The sequence below is a fragment of the Amblyomma maculatum genome, chromosome 11 (genome assembly GCF_055883805.1).
Source record: "Amblyomma maculatum isolate TAMU_Amacu chromosome 11, ASM5588380v1, whole genome shotgun sequence".
Taxonomy (NCBI): Eukaryota; Metazoa; Arthropoda; class Arachnida; order Ixodida; family Ixodidae; genus Amblyomma; species Amblyomma maculatum.
In genome coordinates, this window is record NC_139354.1 from 57,815,520 (window position 1) to 57,835,383 (window position 19,864).

At 46.2% G+C, this 19,864-nt stretch overlaps 1 protein-coding gene across 1 annotated transcript in view; it reads left to right on the forward strand.

Moving 5' to 3' along the window:
• The window catches only part of LOC146173857 (poly [ADP-ribose] polymerase 1-like), a 52,551-nt gene that overhangs the window by 18,410 nt on the left and 14,277 nt on the right, over positions 1-19,864 (forward strand). The window contains exons 9-16 of the mRNA XM_084583837.1: positions 87-209; positions 2,923-3,003; positions 5,583-5,740; positions 6,545-6,690; positions 12,588-12,627; positions 12,979-13,059; positions 13,850-13,982; positions 15,801-15,999. Of these exons, the coding sequence (XP_084439963.1) occupies positions 87-209; positions 2,923-3,003; positions 5,583-5,740; positions 6,545-6,690; positions 12,588-12,627; positions 12,979-13,059; positions 13,850-13,982; positions 15,801-15,999 (961 nt within the window). The remainder of the gene's footprint in view (positions 1-86; positions 210-2,922; positions 3,004-5,582; positions 5,741-6,544; positions 6,691-12,587; positions 12,628-12,978; positions 13,060-13,849; positions 13,983-15,800; positions 16,000-19,864) is intronic.

Below are 19,864 nucleotides of genomic sequence, written 5' to 3' on the forward strand. Positions count from 1 at the left end.
TTAGGGCTTGGTTTGGCTTCTGGCCCTGGAATAGGCCCCAATTTCTTTCTCTCTTCTTTTTTTTTTCTTTTGTCTTTGCTGAGCAGGACCCATGGGTATGCCTGCACGGGTAACTTGAGTGGGTGGACCAAGTGCACCTACGTGACGTTGGATCCTCCACGGGTGCCATTCAAGGTTCCCCCGGAGTTCAAGGAGACGTACCCTTTCCTGTGAGTTGGCTCTTTACCTCTGAACCGTGTTGGCTAAAGGGGCACTGGGAGGAAAAATGCTATATTTGTTTTCTCGAAGCCGCCGTTCTGGTGGTTGGTAGTTGCTTGCACCGTCGCTTCCCACGTGTGAGGTGCCGGTACGGTGCACCTCTCTTGGGCGGTAGGTAATTCTGACTCGGCGGCAACTGAAAATTTATTCAATATTTTTGGAGGCAGATTTGTCTGATACGGAAGGTACCAGTGGTTACTTGCTTGCACCGTCGCTTCCCACGTGTGAGGTGCCGGTACGGTGCACCTCTCTTGGGCGGTAGGTAATTCTGACTCGGCGGCAACTGAAAATTTATTCAATATTTTTGGAGGCAGATTTGTCTGATACGGAAGGTACCAGTGGTTACTTGCTTGCACCGTCGCTTCCCACGTGTGAGGTGCCGGTACGGTGCACCTCTCTTGGGCGGTAGGTAATTCTGACTCGGCGGCAACTGAAAATTTATTCAATATTTTTGGAGGCAGATTTGTCTAATACGGAAGGTACCAGTGGTTACTTGCTTGCACTGTCGCTTCCCACGTGTGAGGTGCCGACCTCTCTTGGGCGGTAGGTAATTCTGACTCGGCGGCAACTGAAAATTTATTCAATATTTTTGGAGGCAGATTTGTCTGATACGGAAGGTACCAGTGGTTACAGTTTGAGGAAGCGGGACGTTCACGCTAATCGACACTTGAGTTGACAGGTTTCCACTGTGCTTCTTTGTCTATTTTCCTTGAGTACCCCGAGTTTGGGCTGCATTTTTCGTGACTGCCACGGAGGCATCTGGTATGCTGCCTGTACAGGTTCTTCGTCTGCAGAAAGAACTGTCATAGGAAGCAGTGGAGAAACTCGAGCCATTGCACTTCCGTCAATGAGAGGTACCCAAGTTGACACTTCACATACACTGCACATCATGTCCAGAAAGCAAGCACGTGCTTGCTTTGTGACGAATGCTGGCATTTCAGCAGTCTTCAGCAAAAGAACACGTGTTGCACACCAGATGCCACATGGTGCGAATGTATCGAGGCTGGTCTGTGGCAACACTTCATTGTGATAAGTTGTTCGAAAATTTGTGCTGGAAAATGGTCAGATTGGCACTTGAACTGTACCTGAACTGGAGTTGCACAGAAAGAGTTGCACATGGCCTGGCCAACACGTGCAACTACAGTGAAAGCTCGTTAATTCGAACCTCGGTAATTCGAATTTTCGGATAATTCGAACTACACTACTTGGTCCGGCCAAGCTCCATAGAGATCTGTGTATAAAAAAGCCCGTTAATTCGAACGCGGGTCGGTTCCGCTACGGATAATTCGAACTACGCGCCGCCGCGTAGTTCGAATTCCAACCCTGTTAATTTGGAAATAGGGATAAGTACTGTCGGCGCGGTCCCAGCCAATGCCCATAAAAGGCTATGATCTGGGACGGGCACTATGGGTTAAACTTTTTTTTTTTTTTTTTGCGATAGCCATCCATCCTTCCACCCATCAGTCGTCAACGGAAGCACGCGAGTCAGCCGCGATCATGACGCCAGCTTTTAGCACCGTTCGCTCCGATGATTAGAGTGGCAGTAGACGGGGCGCCCGCCCAAGTCGCTCATAGCATGATAAAGCGAACGTACTGAAAAGGAGGCTTGCACAACCGGATAAGCGCTGGCACTTTGCCAAGTTCACTTTCCTCCCCCCTGCCCGAGCTAAAGTCAAAAGATAAACACGCCGTTATCGCCGCGCAGCATCTTGGCGCACTGCCAAGAAATGCGTTGTGGACCGTGAAGGCGCGAAACAGAGGGACGCGCTAACGACTGGCGCCTTTGTTATTATTTTTTTTTCTTTCAGATTCGTAGGCACAAATCGGGGCTGGGTGGGTTCATTATGCGAGCGAGTTCGTTACGCGACTTAATACGGTACATTTACCGTAGTACAGACGGTTTTGGCCAGTTTTTTCGAGGCCATTCGATAATTCGAACATCGGATAATTCGAACATTTTTCCCGGTCCCGTGAAGTTCGAATTAACGAGCTTTTACTGTACCATGTTTTGTTCAGAGTTTGGAAGGAAACAAACTCAGTCATAGAAACTTTCTGGTTTCACGCATCTAGCATGTGCGCACTTTGGTGAAGCCCATTGCAGTTCTTCTAGCATTTGCCTTCTGCTCATTTCTGCCATGCAACATTATCATGAGCTATCATGACTATCGGTATGAAGATGCTGTAGGCATAATGTGTATTGGTGATTTCACAATTTTTTTTCATCATTTGACTTCCGATCATTTCCGCCATGTTTACCTTGAGCCGAGGCCTCCTGTTATGAAAACACTGTCACGCGCACTGGTGGGTTGACTGGGGTTCCACAGTGGAAAATAGATACGATATCGGTGATGTGAGTTTTGAATTTCACAACTTGTGGACGAGATTTGTCTGTGACATTCTGTGGAATTCCACAGGATATCTATGGGGTTCTGGTATGTAGTAATCGATAGTTATAGTTAGTGATAATAATAGAGATGAGAGCGAGCTCACTCCAGAGTTTCTTTTTACCCTTTCTGAGCTAGAGAGCTCTTTCTAGAGCGAGAGAGAGAGAGAGTAGAAAGACTATCTTGAGGGATCGTGTGTTGGAAGGATCGCAGCAGAGCGGCCAAAATGCCTTCGCCTTGCTGCATGTTAGGTGACTGCCCTGGTATTTTTTTTTTCCAGCAACAACTACAAGGCAGCTGTGAAGAAACGCATCTTCCCCAAGAACCTACCCAAGCCCACAGAGCCATCGACATCGGCCAAGTGAGTGGATTGTTTTTGGCACTGGTGTTGTATCTTAGCCAGTTGTTTCTATGCACAGCTCGCATAATTTCGGTTTCCTTGATTTCTCATGCCACCCTGCGGCTGCGATCAGGCATGTGCAGTGGACAGTTGCGCCATTTTTAACGCTGTTTGCTGCGTCATGGGTGGTTTATTTTTATTTGGATATGGCGTTACGCATTCTAACTCTTACACACATTTCTCTCACTTGCATGCATGAGATAATTCTTCCAGTGTGCTGAAAATGCGTGCCGGTTGTGCACTGTTACATTCCGTGCAGTGAAGCATCCTCAAAATACGATGGGCCCCACTGTGGTGGCGCATGCAGCGGTCTGGCCGCTCGACTAGTGTGCCCAGGATGCAGGATCGAATCGCTGCCGCGGCGGCCGCTTTTTAACGGAAGCCAAAAGCAAGGCGCCCATGTGTTGTGCGATGTCAGGGCAAAACCCCAGGTGGTCGAAATTTCCGGAGCCCTCCACTACAGCGTCTGTCGTAGCCTGAGCCGCTTTGTGACTTTAAGCTAAATTGAACCATCAAAACACGATGGGGCCATTTGTAAGCAGGCACCACTTCTATGCGTTACACTGCGAAGAGGACAGCGGGGGCTTTGCAATCTTAATGAAGATCTGCATTAATCGCATGCACTTAAGTTGCTCCAAAACGCTGATATTGTTGCTACAAAGTGGTTACATTTCCGCTCCATAGCTGCTCCAATTTTCTGCAAACTTTTCTGCTCCAAGAGCTGCTTCAGAAACTATTTTAGTAGTCCCTGCCCTGCGTCTAGCAGTTGCCTGTGAAGTTACCGTTGAAAAGCAGCAACCATGCAACAGCAGTTAAAACCAGCAGTTGGAGTTCCCACAGTTAGGTTTCGCACCGCACCATGGGTCAGCTCCCTCATTTTCCCAGTGGCTGCTTTGGCAAAGGGTCGACACAACGTCAATGAGTAAACAAAAACCTTCAACGCACACTTTTTTTTTGTGTGTGTAATGCCTTCGAGAGTTCAGAAAACAAAGGGTATTAAAAATGCTTATTGTGCCGGCCAGTGTTTTTTTTGTGTGCAAGAAGTATGGTGAGTATTTCCTTGGAAATTATTCAAAGAAAACTACTGCTTGCTTTGAACCAGAAAACCACTATTTGCACAGGCCTGCATTATGGAGCAATCCTACTTCCGATGTTACCGAGAGTGCATGCAAATTCAAGCGTTCGCTCGAACTGCTAAAAAGTATGGATGCGGAGTTTTCTTCCTTAAAAAAAGAGGTCACCATTGTCCAGGCATTCATCAAATAAATTTTACTTTCATGCGGATAGTGTTTGGCAATACAGTAGAACCCCTTAATAGTAAAGTCATTGGGACCGGCAAAAATCTTTACTAGTATACCAGGGCCTTTACTATATCAGTTGTTGGTGATAACATGGTCCTGAAAATGCCGTTTGATAGCCAAATGGCTACTTACTGAACACGACTTGTTGCTTAATAACAAAAACACTCTAAAATACCTTCCATCTCTCTGTTATCATCTGTTCGTCCCATTTTTTTTTTTTCAATTATAAGATTTTTTGTTTACATCTTGTGGAAGTACTTTTCAAGCACGGGGGCAACGTGGCTACGAATACAACTGAGTTTGATATCATGTGAAAACCAAAGCATTGCATGAACACGGCGTCATCTTTTTGTTTTTCTGTCGGTAAGAAGGCAACAGATGAAAGATGCGCGTGGCAGTTAATTGCTGCAAAACCGCACACGCCGTGCCTTCATTTCTTGCCACCACTGCCTCGTGCTTCGTGCTGCACAGTGCTGTGAATGTTCGTTCTTTTTTCCCTTCCCTATTTCTCAATGCACTTTTACTCTCGTGCACTTTCTGAACGGATCGCGCTGCCTTCTTTCCATGCTGTAAACAGCTTTACTTTTTAATTTTCCTATGCGCTGCATGCTTTTCCTCACGGCTTCAAGGCCTACGTAACGTTTGCTTCTCCTGAGTGCTACTAAGCCTAGTGGTAAAGCCACTTAAAAGGACACTCGGTGTTTTTTTTTTGTTTGTTCTTTTTTTTAAAGCAGAAAATTGCCTCCCAATTTTAGGTAGTGTTCGTGTTCTGATGTCATTTCATGGGAAGTCGTCGCCATGGCCAGACGCACTTTACTATAACCGATTTTTATCAAATATGTCTTTACTATAAAGGGGTGAAAAATAGAGTTGTCTATGGAAGGTGAACTGGGACTTCAGGTTCACCTTACTATATCCGAGTTTACTATAGCGGGGTTCTATTGTTAGTTGGGGCGTTCAATAATTAGGCATTCAGGTAATTCAGACAATTTTTCTGAATCAGTGAGGTTTTACTGATGCAGCCATAACGCAAGGTAATACTAAAAGACAGCTGGCAACTGTTTGGCTTATTCATTAAGACATTGCAGGAGCTGAATTTTATTTGAAAGCGATGCGGTAGCTGTGTGTCTTTGAAAGGAGAGATGCTGCTGGTAGCCTCTCAAGTTTTATGCGTCTGTTGCCAGCTAAAGAAAGCTGCACATCATTCTGTGACCACCCGTCTCCCTCCTACATTTCCAGTGGAAGCATTGGGAAAGAGAAGCCCTTGGACGGCTTGGAAGTGGTCTTTGGCAAGACCACGACGCCAGTGGAGGAACTGAAGAAGAAGCTGGCTCCCCTCGGTGCCAAGGTTGCTTCCAAGGTGTCTGAGAAGACCCTCTGCCTCATCTCAACGGCCGGCAAGTTTTGCTTATCTTGCTGCTCCCTCGGTTGCTTGTACTCTCATTTGCAGGTTTGCACGGCATTGTTTTTGTCTTGCTTCTTTTCGTTACGATCAAGTTTGCATTTGAACACACTACTGGTTTATGAACGTTTAAATCAAGCTTGCTTAGTTAGCTAACTGCTGGTTTATTTGAACTGGTGTTTTGGCCATGTCAGCATGAGTTGTATACTACGTAAAGGAGAACAAGCAGAAACACGGCCATTCCTTAGAACGCTCTGTCTTCGTCTTCTCCTGCTTTGCTCCTATCACTTTTCACTTCATCGTCGCTTAGTACATCACAACTATTAAGAAGCTCCTGTTAATCTCAAGTACACATAATTGATAGATAGTAATTGATTATTGTGCATGGGTTGTACAAACTGCATCAGTTAGTAGCTGGTGATTGTTGACGGCTGTTAATAGTAGTTAATACTTATTATTTGCCTGGCACAGGTATTAAGGACTATGGGCTACTGTAAGGATTTAAGGCAGTATGTGTCACTTGCATTAACTATTTCATCTAAAGGTAGCTGTTACGGGGAGTGGGGATTGGAAAGGGGAGAAAGTGCAGATTGCAGAGTTAGCAAGTCAGGTTTTGTTATCTTTTACAAAGCGAATCTTGGGGCGTTGCATTTGCTGCTGTTCTTGTGGTCATCTTTTCTTGGTGTGTTGGCTCTGGGGGTACAGACGAGAAGAACTGTTTGCCCGGGGGGGGGGCATGACATTTTGGACATCTTTCGGATGTCGAAACGTTGTGTGTCTTCCTTTGCGTTCTCTGCAGATGAGGTCAAAAAGAAGAGCAAGCGTGTCAAGGAAGCTGAGACATTCAACGTGCACGTTGTGTCTGAAAACTTCGTCGACTCTCTTGCTAGTGGTGGCCTGGCCACAGCCGTCGACCAGTTCAAGCTTGCCCCCTGGGGTGGTGATGTGAGTATAATCTGCGAATTAATTGGTTCAGTGTGGTTTTAGTGTGTTGAGTTTGACCATGTACTTGTTTTAATTTGACTGCAAAAAATAGCACGAAGTGGTGGCACTAAGTGAATAATGCTTTCAGCAAGTGACTTTCTGTTGCACGCACACACACTCACAAAAAAAAGAGTACCTGGAGGATAGGAACACTTCGGTCTTCCTGCAACAGCAGTCGAAGGCTCAGTAGCGATGTATAGAGTACACTTTTTCTAATTCAGACTTCCCCAATCTCGTTTTCTAATGATTTTTTTACTTGATCGTGCCTTTTCTGTTGAGAAGAGTGTGCCTTGTCATTCGAATTTCGTGCAATTCTAACATATTCTTGCTCTACTTGGAGTTTGGATAATGTAGATGTTGTCTTAATACATTGCATAATTTATTTGCATAAAGATATTTTTTTTTTTTTTTCAAGAATGGTTGACATCAATTTGCAGGGAGGGCTCATTATGGAAATAATTAAAGTTCGACAGTGTTTCTTTTTCTCTCTCTCTTTGTGATCCAAATTTCATGTCACATATCCACCCGCTGGTCTGCTCAAGCAGCTGCGTGTCTTTCGATCATCTACAATATATGAGTACGGTTTATATTGAGTTCTGTGCATGGTGAACCGGTTGTCTACATTTTCGGATGTCATTTTTGAACTGGGCTTGTAGAGCTTGGGTGTGCTTCACCAAGTTTTCGATGCCCACTGGCTTGTTCTGTGAATGTTGTGGGGAAGTTGTACCATCTGGACCCTAGAATAGCTGGGCTGCTTGAGAGACTGCAGTTTGGTTACTACGAGGTCCGACACTAAGGCTACACCGGGCTCCTTTGGGGCAGGGTGTGGGTAGTAAAAAAGACCCTGTACAGTAAAGGAGCCCACATGCTGGAAGGTACGCTTTTTGTTGGCTGTCTGCTGGAACTGCTGCTTTTGGTAGCTAGCTTGTGTGAGGCTGGCCTCTGTTTTCATTCCAGTAAAAGTGCATTTCGATTCTGTTGCGCAGTTCTGCTGCCTTCTGCCCCCTAACGTGCGGTCAGTGATGCTTCGCATGCTGAATGACTGTTTGATGTAAAGGGGCTCGACTTGCGTGAGGTGACACAGGAAAAGCCTGTTACTTGGAACGCCATGGGGTTGCCAAAGTAGTTCTTGATCCGAACTTCTTTGAACTAGCGGAAGTGGAGCAACCAGATGGTGACGTGTCATGCCACTCTGTGGCAAAAGCTGCTCTTGTGCGATAAAAAAGAAAAGAAAAAAAATTGTAAACAAGTCCTGAGGGTTGCCTCATCATTTCTCTAATGCATGACTTCGATGCAGCAGCTGGAAGGAAACAGAACCAGACGGCTAGTCTTGCCCTTCAGTTTTTTTTTTTTCCTTTCCCAACTTGTTTGTTTTGTTTACTCCCGACCCTGGTATGCTCAGTTGGCAGAGCGGCCACACGAATGCTGTGTGGCAGTCCCAGGTTCGATCCCTGGACCAGGTTCACCTTCATGCTTGCGTTTTCTTTTTCTCTTTTATTTGGGTAAGGAAGTTGTTGGATAGATTTCGTGTTCTGTGTCCTCACTTTGTTTTGCTACTGTGCTCTCTTCATTGACTGCTAGTGGTCTTTTTCGGTAGCATAAGGGAGATTGTCTTTGTTATTCATTGACTGCTAGTGTTCTTTTTCGGTAGCATAAGGGAGATTGTCTTTGTTATTGGACTTCGAGATACGCTGGGCGCTCTGAGAAATTGGCGGCCTGGTCATAACGAAGTCCTAGAGCAAGTCCCATGTCGCTTTCTGGTGAGCAGGGTGTCAGTAGTAAAGGGCCCTGTACAGATACGGAGCGTACAGATGGTTTCTGGGAGCAGTGCTTCACTGCTGCCCTATTCTGGACATCTGGACAGGCATTTTGACGGAGCCACTTTGCTTGGCAGTGTCTGGGGTTGAATGGTGCAGTAGACTCCCTTTAAGATGAACTTAGAAGTCACCAGAAAATTTGTCTTATGAGAAGTTTGCTTTGACAGAAATGCCCATAAACAGGCTCGTTGGCATGCTAGGTGCATCTAAATTAACCTATTTCATGAAAACGATCAGCAAAATATCCTTCCAGAAAGACAATAATTGCAAACAGAGCATTTATTGTGCAGTGCGCGATGTGAGCTGAAGACGGAGAATGGTAAACAACTCACATTATCCTACTGGGGAATAGAATAGCATTGGTTCATTTTCTTTTTTTCCTCCCTATATCCTGCAAGTGACTGCTATTCGCACAAATGGTTTTCTAAGTTTTGCCTTCCATCTCCTACAAACACTTCAAAGCTGGCCGGGCATCTCTTATATGCTTATGCCTTCTGCATCACAGCTGTTACTGATGCCGCAAGCAGGCACACTGTGCACGGTTTTATGTACACCGCGGGCAGAGTGTGCCGTGTTGATATTCAGCCATCTCTGGCCATAAGGAGTGTTTCAGCACCGCGTCATCCGGAAATGTGGCCTTGGAGTTCTTAGGCACAGAGTCAAGAAGCAGGTGCAGTTAGTGCATTCATGGCTTTTAGCCTGTGGGAGGTAGGGCACATGTGATGATGGAGAAATTATCGTCTGTATCGGAGCAGATGCAATGGCTCCCTGCCTTTTCTTCACCAGGAAGGAAGCTTCGCTCTAAGTATGCGTGCTTTCACAAGGCGGCCTGTTCGCAGTTTTGTGTAAAGATTCACGGAAGCCATCTTAATGGGGTGCACCTTTTTGTGTAGGAGCTTTCTATATACTTTTTTTGGGATGCCTTTGAGTGGGTTTGTTGTGATTCGCGGTAGCCACAAAAGTTTCTCTTAATCAAAGCAGATTCGAAACAGTTTGTCTTAAGCATATATAGTAAAATCTCGTTACAGGAGACATGGTCAGAAGAGACACTCAGTTATAAGAGACGCTTGAAAATAGTTTGGTTGGTTTTCCTATGTTTGCCATGTTAACAACATTGCATACAAGAGACATGGTTCCAAGAAACACTCCGTTATTAAGGGCAATTTTTGTAGGTCCCTAGAGTAATTTCTTCACTATTTATGCGAGACACAACTAACCCAGGTACATTCATGCAACGCAGCTAACTCGTACCAACTCGTATGTGCGGCAGTTTAAATTCCCTTAATTAAATTCTGTTCCATATACCGTATTTACTCGAATCTAACGCGCCCTCGATTGTAACGCGCACCCGTCTTTCGTGACCCCCACCCCCGAAAAAAAAAAAAGCTCCGATTGTAACGCGCACCCGTTCTCCGCGAAAAAGAGTACCGCGCACCTAACGCTTTCATACAGCAATACAACTTCGTCTCGTTTGGAAAAGCAAAGATTTAATCTCGGTGCACTAAAAAACACGCACAAAAGAAAACGGCTTATCTTGCCAAGATTGTCACTATGCCGGCACAAGGTTCACTCGTCGTCGCTGTCAGACAACTCCTTGTCACTGCTGACGGACCAAAGCATCTCATCCTCGGTGCCGTCCATGGCATTCGATATGCCACATTTTTTAAAGGCCTTGATGACCATGGCAGACGGTATCGTGCACCACGCATCTTTCGCCCATCCAGTGAACTCTTGCAGCGAGGCACGCTTCATTCTGTTGCTGGGAGTGAATTCATGGCAGCCACTCACAAGCCATTCGGTGTAGAGCGCCCGAATCCTATCTTTCACTGGCTTGTTCAAGCAAACATCGAGCGGCTGGAGCTGCGATGTCATGCCACCTGGTATCACGACAAGGTCGGTGTTGCACGCAGCGAGCTTGTCCTTGATGCGTTGGTCGAGATGGCACTTGAAAGCGTCGAGCACAAGCATCGCACGCAGGCCCAAACTGCCGCCGGGTCTCTTGCGCCAGACGTTATCGATCCAGTCGGCGACCAAGTCCGTTGTCATCCAACCTTTTTCATTGGCGCGCACAATCACGCCACTAGGAAACACGATTCCTTTCGGGAGCGTCTTGCGCTTGAATATGAGATACGGGGGCAGCTTGTGTCCATCCGCGGTGCAACAAAGCATTGCGGTGACGCGTGTTTTTTCGTGGCCGGAAGACAACACGCGCACTTGCTTCGCCCCCTTCTTTTCAACGGTTGTGGTGGCAGGCATGTCAAAGTACAGCGGTGTCTGATCGGCATTTCCAATCTGGCCGAGGTGGTAGCCGTACTTGCGGCGCAAACTTAGAACGAACCGCTGAAAACTGTGCAGCTTTTCTTCGTACTCTTCAGGTAACTTCTGGCATATCCCTGTCCGCCTTCGAAGAGAAAAGCCTTTTCTCTTCATAAAATTAGACAGCCAGCACCTGCTCGCTTTAAAGTCGCTCCGCGTTAGCCCTGTTTGTAGGGCTAGCTGCATCGCCCGGACATGGAGCAGGTCCGTCGTCACTGGCCGCTGCGCCGCTCGCTGCTCTAGAACATATTCTGCGAGCCGCTCTTCTATTTCGGTGAACCGGCCCTGCTTCGGTCCACTGAAACCTTTTCGTGTAGCCTTGCTGCCGAAAATCTTTTCCTTCTGCTTGCGCCAGTCCCGCACGCATGTCTCCGGAACTCCGAATGCGCGTGATGCGGCCCGATTTCCGTCCGTCTCTGCACACACGATGACTTTCCTTTTAAATGCGGCATCATGATGAACTCGACGAATCTTCGGCACGTCCATACTGGTTGGTCAATCGCAGAAAACGGGTAGGCTAACCAAAGCACATGTACCAAAGCACACGAAGGACGCTACTGCAGCTAGGCATAGACAGCTAGACCAGCTAGTAGGCTCGAAGTGCATACCAGGCGGCCATTTTGAAATGCCGATGGCGATATGATGTCGGAGATTTAGGGTCGTACTCGATTCTAACGCGCACCCAATTTTTGGACACGATATATCGGAAAAAAGGTGCGCGTTAGATTCGAGTAAATACGGTAAGTGTCTTGTTTTGTTACATGTCAGGAACCAAGAAGGAGTGCCTCCTCTTTACTGAGAAGTCAAAATGTCCCTGTTGTTTCAGTCACACCGGAATATGTTGACAGCATCTTAAACAATAAGGACATTTTGACTTCCCAGTCAAAAGGAGCCACTCCTTCTTGGTTCCTGACATATTGCAACAAAAACAAGACACTGATACGGAACAGAATTTAGATAAGGGAATTTAAACTTCCACACATACGAGTTGGTAGGAATTTTTGGTTACAAGAGACACCTTTTTGGGTTCCCTTGAGTGTCTCTTGTAAAGAGGTATATATATATATATATATGCACGCGCACACACACACACACACACGCACGTACACACTCGTATATACTATATTGGTACCTTGAGTCCAGGAGGAACTCAACCAAATCGTCTCATTTTGTACATCTTATCCAAGAGCTCATCTTTAACTGAGCTTGTTTTAACAGGAGTCTAGCGTACCTGCATTGACTAGTTTTGAGAACGCTCTCAACTTTTTGGGGGTGAGTGGTTGGTGGGTGGGGAGAGTCCTGTAACAGATTTCGAACTCAATTCTTTTTTTTGGCTTGTGCCAGTTATGGTTGGCATTGTTCTTTTCAATTCAAAATTATAACTTAGTATCACTAATCACATGTACCGTCTTTGCCAAAAGTAACCAGGCTTCAAGATGTGATCCTTACCTCTGTAGTACAGCATTTACAGGACATCTCAAATTCTTGATCACTTGTACAGGAAGAAAGCCACTCGCTCTTATCGGTGAGGACCATGTTTTTCTTTTGGGATAGCTCCAGGGCTTTATAACATGGCTGAGAAGCCTGGTTACTTTTGGCAAAGACGGTACATATTTATGATTTCGCATACTGGTTTGTAATGTGGGGCTGCATTTTTCTGTGGTCTTTGTGTTGCGTGTTGCAAACCCTGTGCAGTGACGTCTTTACGTCTCTCTTCTCTTTCAGGCTGGTTCGAAGATTGAGAAATACAAGTCCAAGTCTCAGAGTGAGTGCTCATCATTAATTCTTTTCTTCTTCATTAGTTCCTTCCTACTGTTGTAGAGCTTCTGAAGTGTTCGCAAAGGCATTCTGCTAGTTTGGTATGTACACCATTCCAACAAGTGGCCGCTGGTTGGCGCCATATCGTTCGCTCTTTCCCTCTGGATTGCTAAAAAACCGGTTCCGATGTGGTTTCTACCGTGCTAGCATCACCGAGTGCAAAAAGCAGTCCAGCGGACAGTACTGCGACACCAAGTGACACGCACTTGTTGGAGAGGTGTATACATAAATCCTTTTTTTTTGGGGGGGCGTTAACTGCTTGGTCACTTCATTTTTGCCACCTGCTCTTTTGGTTCAGTGGACCGCATGTTTTCCAAGAGTGGCCCCTCAACCATGAAGCTGACTGTGAAGGGCTTGGCAGCCGTGGAACCTGACTCAGGTCAGTGCCTGAAGGCATACTTTTTTTTTTTTTTTTTAATTCAGGCTTTGCTAATGCTTGTGAGCAAGTGAGGGATTTTTGTTCCCTCTGTGAGGCATGACTTTAACAACGTATGGCCATGTGGGTCCCCCTGCTGGGAGCAGATGAACGCATGAACAAATAAACCGTTGCAGTCTTAAAAAACTGCTGCTCCATAGAGTAGATACACATCTTTTTCTCTGGGGCATTTTCCTTGGATGGCAGAAAACTTGAGACCAGCATTAGTCAAGCAAGTGCGTGTATTTCCTGCAGACTACACAGGTTGGGTCTAAGTTGGGTGTAAGTGCAGTTTCTCTGAGAAGTTCATTTTATGTACATTGGCGATAGAGGAGAAGCCTGGCCACAGCATATTCACCACCTCCTCTTTTTTTGGACAGCTTTGTGGCAGAGGGAGATTGCATGCTAGTCTTACGAAGCCATCCTCGAGTATGTGTTAGACAGTAGTCCATACTCCATACATATGCACTAGGTGGAATTATGTCTTCAGGCAGTGTTTTTATTTTTCCGGTTTCATTGCATAACGGACGGGCTATGTTCAACTTTCTTCGGATTGTGCCGGTTCTCTCTAGGCTTTGTCTGTGTCTCATAGAACTGCACAGGGTTCACATAGATTGTGTAATCTTCTCTCTGAAATTGCTCCCAAAAAAGCGTAAAAACATTTCACCCTTGCTGCAGACTGGAATGTGGAATTTGTGGAACCTCTTTTGTGCATGCCAGGGCTAAGCGCATACTTCTACCCCTGCTGCTGCAGGCCTGACTGACGTTGCGCACGTGTACGCGAAGGGCGACGAAATCTACAGCTCGGTCCTCGGTCTTGTGGACGTAAGCCACGGCACCAACTCCTACTACAAGCTGCAGCTCTTGGAGAGCGACAACAGGAACCGGTGAGCTAGTAATTGTAATACTGCTGTATTATAATATAGTGAAACCTTATTGATTAGGGCTCATTAAGACGGAGAAAAAAATGTTAGTTTGTTGAACATGGTAAAGAAAAAAACTGGGCCCAGGCCAGAAATTTTATTGCAGGAACACACCCTGCATAACCCCCTACTTTTTCCCGCTGTCTTGCTTTGTTTTCTTGTTTCTCTCGTGATAGTATCGGGGTATGCACACAACTTAAGGCTACATAAATTAACTCTTTCGATGCCAGCAGAGATGAGAAGGGAAATGGAACTTCACTATTCCTACCATGCTTGAATGGCTTGCCAGGGGTGAAAGGGCTGCTCCATTTGCTTCATTCTGTTGCAAACTGGTTTTCCTGCTCCACCCTGCTCCAAAGCGCAATATTCCTCCAAAACTGCTCCAGACTGGCTGCCTTGATATTTTGCCATCAAGTTTAGCTGAACACAGTTTTGCCACATTGTGGGCCATTAGTGGTATTGTCTACAAAAAAAAAAAAAAGAAAAAAGCAGTCTGATATGCAATTTGATTAGGCGACTGGGAGAAGCGCAGCAGGGCGATGGCTTGCTGTGAGCAAATGTATACCATATCAGGGTCACTGTAGGCGAATTGATGGCAGCACAGCTGTGGCAGAGGTATGACTCATCTTGCGCTGAAGCTAATGCATATAAAATATTAAAAAAAACGGGAAGTAATGAAGCATGGTAAATATTTATTTGCAAATAAATTTAAAATGAGCCAGAAGCAATGGGGAGGGGGGGGGGGGGGGAATTATTTACGAAATTTCTCTATATTGAGATGAGAAAAACGACTGAGAGACATATCTAGTGATCGGGGCAAATTAACGTTTAGTGTGGCTCCTAATGAGCGTGCCTACACAGGGCCTGTTAAACATATTTCTTCTGTTTTGATATGCATTTGAGGATGATGCCTTTTTTTTTTTTTTTTTACCTTTGTGGTCTTTCGAGGTTAGCTTATGATGGAAGCTGGCTTATTAACGTTTAGTGTGGCTCCTAATGAGCGTGCCTACACAGGGCCTGTTAAACATATTTCTTCTGTTTTGATATGCATTTGAGGATGATGCCTTTTTTTTTTTTTTTTTTACCTTTGTGGTCTTTCGAGGTTAGCTTATGATGGAAGCTGGCTTAGAGTGAATGCAGCATACTCTAAGAAGTAACCATGGCATCATTGGTCAAAAAGTGAACTGTCTGAGACATTAGGAAGAAGCTGAGTCAACACAAGCACTCACTGGCAGCTCTAGTTTCAAGTTGAAGTTGCTGCTGCAATGTAACGCGCAAAAAGAAACAGTTTATGCGTTATCCTGAGCAGAGAATTGTTTTTGCATGACTCATGGTCTGTGTGCTTTGTTTCTTTTTGTGGTTATATATATGTTTTCCCAACAGCTTCTGATTACAAGTTCTGTTGAGACTGAACCCTTGTGTTGTCTCGGTCGCCGTCTTATTTTCATCATTCATCATTGGCTGGACTATACCCATCGCAGGGTGAAGACATCCCATATTCCTCCAACTATCCCGCTCTTGTGCTTGGTGCATCCACTTGACCCCTATGAACTTCTTAACCTCATCCGCTCACCTAAGTTTCGCCCCCTGCTTTCTTAGGGATGCCTAACTGTGAATAAAGAATGGCCTGCAGCATCGTGTAGCCATCAGCGGCAGTAGCTAAATATAATGCTGCAGCAAGTGCTGTCCTGGAGAACTTCGCGTGGGTGTAGGACATTTGCGATGCTTGGGGCTTCGTGTGAGGGAACGTATGCGGCCGCTGTCCTCCTCCTCTCTGTTTAGGTACTGGGTGTTCCGGGCCTGGGGTCGTGTGGGCACCAGCGTCGGCGGCCACAAGGTGGAGGAGATGGACTCCTTGCACGAGGCCAAGAGTCACTTCAAGTCCCTCTTTGAGGAGAAAACTGGCAACCTGTGGGAGGAGCGCAAGGATTTCGTCAAGCAGCCCAACCGGTTCTACCCGCTCGAGCTCGACTACGGGCAGGTGAGGAATGTACAGGTTTCTCAGCTTGAAAGTGCCGCTGCACTGAAGGAGTGACATCGGCGATCAATTATTGGAGGGGCACGGCAGAGGGCAGGGATGGGTGAAACACAAGACTGCTCTTGAGACGAAGGCAGAAGTGGCGGCTCTCGCTGTAGTGCGAGCCTGCTTATCCATTGAGGGGGCGGTTTCGCTGAGCTGCAACTCTTGATTGATCCAAATACCGAAGGCACGCGAATTTAATGGCGCTCGCTACACCAACATGGTTGGCATTATTCTGCTTCCCCCGCATGTGGGTTGCGTAGTTGTGTGGACTGGCTTCAAGGCTTATGTGCCCTTTGTAAGCCTTTTTGTCCCCTCCATCCAGAAGCCCTTATTTTTTAGGGTGGAAGCGTCTCGTTGTAAGCAGGAGTTGCCGACAGAAATGTCATGCTTCTCCATCTTCGTCACCATCATCACCAACACCACATCGCTTCCTCGTTGACAGCACGGCAGCTATGGTGGGACAATGGTACACGTGCATCTGCAGTTTGATGTGCAAAGAAAATGTGGAAGAGCTGACTAATTTGATTCAAATGAAAGTGACAACGCTGAAGCCTCTCACTTAAATGGCTTGTTAAATGAAGACAGCGAGGAAGTGCCCTTGTCACCTATGAATCCGAGCAATAAGGAGAAATCTGCCGAGCATAATAAATATACAGTAAAAGCTCGTTAATTCGAACTTCACGGGACCGGGAAAAAAGTTCGAATTATCCGATGTTCGAATTATCGAATGGCCTCGAAAAAACTGACCAAAACCGTTTGTACTACAGTAAATGTACCGTATTTAGTCGCGTAACGAACTCGCTCGCATAATGAACCCACCCAGCCCCGATTTGTGCCTACGAATCTGAATAAAATAAATAAATAAATAAAGAATAAAAAAAAATAAAAAAAATATAAAAGCCTCAGTCGTTAGCGCGTCCCTCTGTTTCGCGCCTTCACTGTCCACAACACATTTCTTGGCAGTGCGCCAAGATGCTGCGCGGCGATAACGCCGTGTTTATCTTTTGACTTTAGCTCGGGCAGGGGGGAGGAAAGCGAACTTGGTAAAGTGCCAGCGCTTATCTGGTTGTGCAAGCCTCCTTTTCAGTATGTTCGCTTTATCATGCTATGAGCGACTTGGGCGGGCGGCGCCGTCTACTGCCACTCCAATCATCGGAGCGAACGGTGCTAAAAGCCAGCGTCATGATCGCGGTTGACTCGCATGCTTCCGCTGACGGCTGATGGGTGGAAGGATGGATGGCTATCGCAAAAAAAACAAAAAAACTTTTAACCCATAGTACCAGTCCGAGATCATAGCCTCTTATGGGCATTGGCTGGGACAATGCCAACAGTACTTATCCCTATTTCCAAATTAACAGGGTTGGAATTAACGAGTATTTAGTTGCGAGCTACGGAGGTTGCGCAGAAGAGAGAGCAGGCAGCCGCAGCCGCGTGGCCATGCACTGACCTTGCCGCGGCCGCGTCCCCTCCCTTCAACGCCGCCGGCCGCCACGCCGGTCATGGCGCTATTTAAGTTTTACCCACTCTTCCATGGTTTTACCTGGTTCCTTATTGTGTCCCCGTTTTGGGCGTGCGCAGCCTCTAATTATGCCTACCGATCGCGGAGGTGTTTCTTTTTTTTTTTTTTTTGCCACTTGATGTGCGCCAAGCCGCCCAGAAGCGGCGGCGCGTAGTTCGAATTATCCGTAGCGGAACCGACTCGCGTTCGAATTAACGGGCTTTTTTATACACAGATCTCTATGGAGCTTGGCCGGACCAAGTAGTGTAGTTCGAATTATCCGAAAATTAGAATTATCGAGGTTCGAATTAAGGAGCTTTCACTGTATTTAACAAACGTGTCCTGCAGAGCATCACAGTGCATTACTAGCATAAAATGGCCACGGAACTAACACGCAAGAAATATCCCAGCTAATGTGCAAAAAGACCTGGCAAGTAGTGTGCAGCAGTCTCAAAAGAACTCGGCAGTGAAATGGTTAAAGAACCCCAGGTGGTCTAAATACATATGTGGAGCCCTCCACTACGGTGTCTTTTCATAGGCTGAGTCGCTTTGGGACGTTAAACCCTCCTAAACCAAACAAAACCAAGACTAAGGCGCCTTCACAGCCAGTGGCGGTGCGGCTGCACCCACTCTCTTTAACCTGACCATGGTGTCTCCAGCTCCTCCGTCATCCCCACTGTAACCACCTCACGCAAGCCGCAGTGGAGGTGGCTGCTGCAGATGTCGCTGCAGTTGCCACCTGTCATTGCAGCGCAGTAGGGGAAGGAGTTCGCCGTAGTGCTTAGCTGTCAAGTAATTTAGACCACCTCACGTTTTGAAAGGTGCCACGGTATCAGTAGAGGGTGGTTATGCAAAGTTGGCTAGTTTTAATTTGAGCAGTTGCCAGTTGTGACTCTGCCATGCCACTGTGGAAGGTGTGGGTTCCAAGGCCTGTTTGCACTCGTTCAAGTGTTTCACATTACAATCAGTGCACATAAGTGATGCTGTGCTTTGTTTGCAATGCTGGTGGTTCCCCTGGGGGCACACATTTTTTTTTCTTTTTTACACTGCTAGTGGGGGTGTGCGAATATTAAAATTTCCGGATGCGAATGTGGGGAAAAAAAATGTATGAACTCCAGTGTAACGAAATTCGCGATGAAATGCATTTTTTAAATTTCCCAATCTCTGGCCTATTGAAAAACCATGCTTTTTTTTACTTTTTTTGCAATTTAACTAAGTAAATTTAGGCTGCACTTTTGGATTTAACGAGGTCCTCGTACAGTCACCTTGACAATGGGATGAGAACTAAAACTAGCCGACACACATCGCATTTGACCGACATCAACATCAGTTTTAGAGGAGGATTCAATACGAGGGAAGAAGTAGACCTTTTTTTTTTTGCGATAATCGTCCATTCTTCCACTTATTGGTCATCAAAGGAAGTATAGCCACGATCATGACGCGAGCTTTTAGCATATTTGCTTCAGAAGGGGTTCGGTGCTACATACGTTTCAGTGATTTTATGGCAGCGGAAGGCGCCCACCCCTATAGCTGCGTGATAAAAGGAAGGCACTGAACAACGGGATGAGCCAAGCAAACCAGCCGCCATCACTCCTGTCAAAGCCGCTGGCACTCTGTCAAGTTTGCCCCCTCTCCCCTCACTCCACCTCTGGAGCCAACGCACACGAAGTTCGGTGAAGTTTTCCCTGCATGGAATCCTGGTGCCCTGCCAAGAAATACACTGGACTGCAACGGAGACCACAACGGAGGGAAGCTCTAACAACTAGTGTTTTTTTTTTTTTTTTTCAAGTTGCTGGTGGCGAAAGTCCCAGGCTAGTTCATTACGTGTACATAGGTACTTATGTACAGGTACCTGAGGCCTGAGCAAAAGATTGCCGCGCAAAGGTAGCTGCGCCAGCGTGCGTGATGCCCTCCCTCTTTGCGCACACGAAGAAAGGTAATGCATTCGCGCCCGTTTGCTGTCGCTCGTTATGCTCCTTATATACAAAATAACATGCAGTGCCCTTGCTACAGCTATTATCGCTAGAATTTCTCGCTTCCTGAACTCGTAATTTACAAGTTCCCATCTACTATCAGTGTTCCACGAGCCTGTTACTTCATTTGGGCAGCTGAAACGTGGGAACCTCGTCGTAGCGAAATTCGCGATTTAACGAAATTTTTGGCTGCAAACAGGACTTTGTTATATTCGAGGTTCAACTGTTTTTGATCAGTGAGAAAATGAATGGAAAATTAAAATCGTCGTGCTCATTTCAAAATTCACGTGGTATTTGCAAATAAAATTAAACTGGAATTGCAAATAACTGTATACCCTACTGAAAAATCCAG